This window comes from Festucalex cinctus, chromosome 21, assembly GCF_051991245.1.
Source record: "Festucalex cinctus isolate MCC-2025b chromosome 21, RoL_Fcin_1.0, whole genome shotgun sequence".
In the NCBI taxonomy this organism is placed as follows: Eukaryota; Metazoa; Chordata; class Actinopteri; order Syngnathiformes; family Syngnathidae; genus Festucalex; species Festucalex cinctus.
Window position 1 is genome coordinate 17,570,123 of NC_135431.1, and position 5,094 is coordinate 17,575,216.

The 5,094-nt window shown below is 48.4% G+C and overlaps 1 protein-coding gene across 1 annotated transcript; it reads left to right on the forward strand.

Moving 5' to 3' along the window:
- The first annotated feature begins 1,219 nt into the window (after positions 1 to 1,219).
- Positions 1,220 to 2,867, forward strand: lratd1 (LRAT domain containing 1). The gene is made up of 2 exons (XM_077510708.1): positions 1,220 to 1,354; positions 1,493 to 2,867. Exon 2 carries the CDS (start codon positions 1,530 to 1,532, stop codon positions 2,367 to 2,369), a length of 840 nt encoding a protein of 279 aa, XP_077366834.1. The 5' UTR covers positions 1,220 to 1,354; positions 1,493 to 1,529; the 3' UTR covers positions 2,370 to 2,867.
- The last annotated feature ends 2,227 nt before the right edge of the window (positions 2,868 to 5,094 follow it).

A 5,094-nucleotide genomic window follows, 5' to 3' on the forward strand; every position in this document is an offset into this window, starting at 1 on the left:
ACATAAACTCATTTACAAGAAATTCCATAAACGGGCGACGGAATTTCTCAAAGATAAACTCAAACCCTTCCACCAACACATGGAGCAGCAATGCATACATGATTAATGGCGGGAATATTTTCTCTGGTCTGTGGGAACAACCACTATGACTGGAGATTAGTTGGGGACCTTCTCTGCCTCTTCCAGACAAGCTCAGTGCTGCCTGGCTGCCATGTTGTGTCACAACGTGTTAATATACCGGAGGTGTGCAACTTAATTGTATTACTTTTAATTTTACAAGCACACAACGCTGTCTTCAAAGCAGCCCTTCGGCTTAATGCTAACATACAATAGAAAACACAATTGGCATGCTAACGGTTAGCCTCAATCTTTATTTAGAACTAAAACCATGTAAACAACGGAAATTTCAACATAAATGGGGGGGAAAAAAAATGATAATTTTACTCTACTCACGGGCATATATTCTTTATCTTCAAGGGGAAATGATTATTACAGTATTTTATTTCATAGTAGTAGTATAATTCTACTCTTCATCTGTGTCTGCATGATTGGATTATACTGCCTCCCAGTGGCAAAGGCAGGAACACTAGAAGGAATTATGTTATTGGTCTGGGTTATTTTTCTGATTGAAAAACATCACAAAGTTGTTGTTTTTTTTTTCCTTAGCAGCGAGAATGGAATAATGGTAGTTCCATTCGTTTCAATCAGGGACAGCTCCAGGATTGCCCCCCTCTCTCTCTCGGGATTAAAAAAATGACTTAATTGGCTGGTGGGGTGAGAAAATAATTATCTTGAGTAACAAGCACTCGTATCTCAAGGCACCATTGTATCTCCCACAAAGACGACTACACAAATATCCCAACAGGAGTCACTGTATACTTTCTGTGACATTTTCCTCCGGTTTGAGTTTGCGCGAGAAAGGTTGTGAAGCCCTCACAAATGGACTGATTGTGTACCGCTGCGAAATAGAAGTGCAAGCTTGGAGAACACTCGACCGCCTCTCGTCAAGAATTTCCACAGCTATGCGACACGCACACGCACACACACACACGGTAACAAGCGCCAACAGCGGCCACTCGGCCCCGCTCGCCTCCGATTGGTCGGTGCCGTTGAATGGCGTTTCCCAGCGGCTTTCTCCATTGGCTGTCCCGCGCGGCGCGGTCCACTAACACGGCGAGGAGGGGGCGGGGCTTCCGCGGGCTCCTTAAAAGCCGCGGACGCCGGAGGAGGCGAAGTGTTGGCACGCTTGGACTCCGTCGGCGGCGGTAGGACGCAACCGCGAATTGGAAGAGGAGCGAGGACGCGCGCTGATGGAAGTGAAGGATATTTAAGCACCTGCCTGGGGGGCGCACAGGTATTGGCTTTTTTGGGGGGGCGGGGGGTTTGGTTCGCGGCGCGCGCCTGCGTTGTCTTTCCGCCGACGCGGCGTCCGTGCGTAAAATGCGCGCAGCGGCGAGCCGGGCTGACGCGTCCGCTTCTCCCTCCCGCGCAGACACCGCAGTCCATGCCTCTGCCTTGCCGGGTCCTTGATGGGAAACCAACTGGACCGGATCACCCACCTCAACTACAGCGAGCTGCCCACGGGGGATCCGTCCGGGCTGGAGAAGGAAGAGCTGCGCGTCGGCGTCGCCTACTTCTTCTCGGACGAGGAGGAGGAGGCGGCGGACGAGCGCACGCCGTCCGACTGCGGCTTCGGCAAGGAGCTGATGAGCCTGAGCCCGGCAGACGAGGAGGAGGAGGCGGAGGAGGACGTGGACGGGGGTCCGGGGGGTCCCTTCTCGCTGAGCGAGGTGGAGTACTCGGCGTTCCGCGCGCACGAGTGCATCTTCTCCAAGCTGCGCGAGAACCAGGACCTGGACGTGTACGCGGCCACGACCTTGCTGGGCGTGTGCAAGCCGGGCGACCTGCTGGAGCTGGTGGCCGCCGCGCAGCCGCCGCACTGGGCCGTGTGCGAGCACGGCGGCCGCGTCATCCACCTGCACAAGGGCGAGATCCGGCGGGACGGCCTGCTTGAGGCGTGCAACGGCCGCCGCGGCCGGATCGCCAACGGCCGCTACCGCTACCGGCCGCTGCCCGCCGACCTGGTGGTGCAGAACGCGGCGGGCCACGTGGGCCTGCGCAGCGACGAGATTTGCTGGACCAACTCGGAAAGTTTCGCCGCCTGGTGCCGCTTCGGCAAGCGCGAGTTCAAGGCGGGCGGCGAGGCGCACTCGGCCGAGCAGCAGTACCTGCTCAAGGTGCGGCTGGCCGGCAGCGGCGTGCACACGCTGGTCTTTCGCAGCCTGGAGGACATGATCCGCGAGAGGCGGCGGGTGGACGCCAGCGGCATCCTCGAGGAGCTCTCCCTGGTCGGCGGGGGCAAGGACTGAACCACCCGGACCTGTTGGTTTAAAAGCCGCGATGCGTTTCAAGACCGCTGTGCTGTTGTGGAATGTGGAACCGTGTAAACAAGACAACGCCCCTCCCCCTTAAACAGAAAAAAAAAAAAAGAAAAAAAAAAAAGACACCCATCCACCCCCTCTCCTTCTCTTGACTGGGCTTGGTTTCCCCCTGGATGCTGGATTTTGTTTTTTTTGGGAGATGTCAGATGAGAGTCCCCGTTAGCTTTAAGAGTTCCCCTCATGGTCACACAGAAGCTGCCTAAAAATGACAGAATTGGAAGCATTTTTGCGCCCCTCTTCTTTGCCATACATGACAATATTCTTTTATTGTCAGCTCACAGCCATCCACAGCAAAGGATGTGTGTTAAAAAAAAATGTATTCTTTATTTTTGTATTTGCGTTGAGTGGATTATTGACCCTGATCTTGTTTTTTTTCTTCCTCTTTTTTTTTGGTTCAAATAAATGGAGGTTGAAATATGAAAACAAGTGCTTGGTCCAGCAGGTGTTATTAAGGTTTACACACGCACGCACGCACACACACTACCGCTCATAGCATGAATTATTCATGCCTTGCTGACCTGCCTGGGGCCTGATAGGCTTCATATATCTGCCTGCGCATATTTGAAAAGCCAAACAGGAAATGGTCATCGGCATGGGGGCATGCAAAAGCTTGCATGGAGAAAATGACCATCAAAACAGGTGTAAGCCCCTCCCCTTTTCATTATTATTTTTTTGCCTTATGTGAGACCATATGGATTTTATCCACCTTGCAAGTTCTTGGGTTCTAGGTTCAAATACAGTCCTTCCTGTTATTGAGTCCGTTTGTTCTTGCTCTGATACATGTGGAGCGCCTCCTTAAGGCCAAACGGGTCACAGTCAGGTCGAGATCATTTGTCCGTGATGCTCTTTGCGTTGCTCAAAAGCAGCCGATGGTCATCTGTGCTGATTTTTAACTACCGTCTCAAAATGCTGAGTCTGGTTGGAAAGGTCAGTCCAAGTCAAGTTTTTGTGTGGCGGCGTTGAGGGGACAAAAATCTGGTCAAAAACGTTCTCAACATACCGCCTTGACCCTTTCGGTTCACCCTGGCTGATTGGCTGAACAGTTTCAGTTCCAAATCTCCATCAATGGTAAGAGTGGAAATTCCGAGCAGGTTTGGCAAGTCAGTCACTAAGCAAGCTACTTGCACTAGCGGAAGTGGTGTGCTTTGTCTTTCAAAATAAGGGCATAAAAGAAGTCTGAGTCATTTAACTCATTCACTCGCAGCCATTTTCACTGAAGCAATCCTGTTCGCTCCCGGCTGTTTTACTAGATTTTGACTCATTTTGCAAGGCCCACAGAATATTGTGTTCTATTACTATAAAAACATGGAACCTATCAAAAGAAAGATTAGAGTCTCTTCTTTTAGCAGGAAAAAAGTATTTTTCAATCTGTTTCCATTTTGCAGCAATTAGTATTATGTTTCATCATTATTCACATATCTGCTTAGAATTGTGGGGAAACAGCTTGCTTTCATCATGGCCCTGGTTGATCTCTTATACTCGGCTGCCTGTTTGTAATTACTACCATTTTTTTTTCCGCCCGTTCTCTGAAGTTGAGAGGCTACATTAAAGCCTTCTGTATGCTCTAGCACAGGTGTGTCAAACATAAGGCCTGCGGGCCGGATCAGGCCCACAAAGGGGTTTAATCCGGCCCGCGAGATGATTTTGTAAATGTAAAGTAAAAAACAATTAAAAATTGTAATGTTAGACTAATTAATCAGCTGGCCACAACCAAAATTTATAAATTTGTAATTTCACAAGCAGTCCTCAGATGAGCAATGCAACTTGTACAGGAACAAAAACGTAAGTTTTTTTTAATTTATTTTTATTATTATTATTATTATTATTATTATTATTATTATATTTTTTTTTTTAAATAATAGATCGACAAACGTGTTAAATACGAAAAAAATTCAATTCCTAGTAAGGATTAGCGTCCTTTTAACGTCATTAACTGCGCCACACAATGCATTCTGGGAATAAAGATATGCAAAACAGGTGGATTTAACACGTCCAGAACGTCTACCGGCAAAGCGTTCCCGCGTTCCATTTGCATTTGTGTTATTTTTCGAAACAATATGATTGAGCTCCGTAATTTAGGGCTGGTCCACGAAAATCTGTGTATAAATGACGCCAATGGTTTTTAAGTTATATACCGTTATTTTACCGATGTGGCCAACTTGGTAATATATTTTATATTTTCCTCTGTGCGGCCCCTGAGCCAACAAGAGTTTGACACCCTTGCTCTAGCATACCCCCCCCCCGCAAAAAAAACCCAAAACAAAAAACACAAAACAATCAATACGTCTTTGTGACACTTTCTACATGTTTGGGAGCAAATGAGTTAATAGCCCTCTTCATAGATATAATTTGCAAGTGTACTATTTGATTATACATATTCTTTGCTTGGCTTCACCTACATATGAAAAGAAAAATGTTCTAACCTTGCTTTGTTTTGGATACATAAAATGGGTCATGCTTAGTTGAGTCGTGGGATTGGCTGGCGAGCATTTCAGGATGCGGAAGTGGCAAAGAAAACAGACGAACGGACGGCGAGCTCAACGCGGGAGGCTCGTTTATTTCGGTGTTTACACGCACGGCGGCGCCTCGAGTGACTTGGCAGCAGCCAACTGGCAGACGAAAGCTCTGGCTCGCGTCTGCCGATGCTCGGCGA

Bases quoted from the DNA above. Each gene is read 5' to 3' on its own strand.
- lratd1 (XM_077510708.1), top strand. From the start codon at position 1,530: ATGGGAAACCAACTGGACCGGATCACCCACCTCAACTACAGCGAGCTG.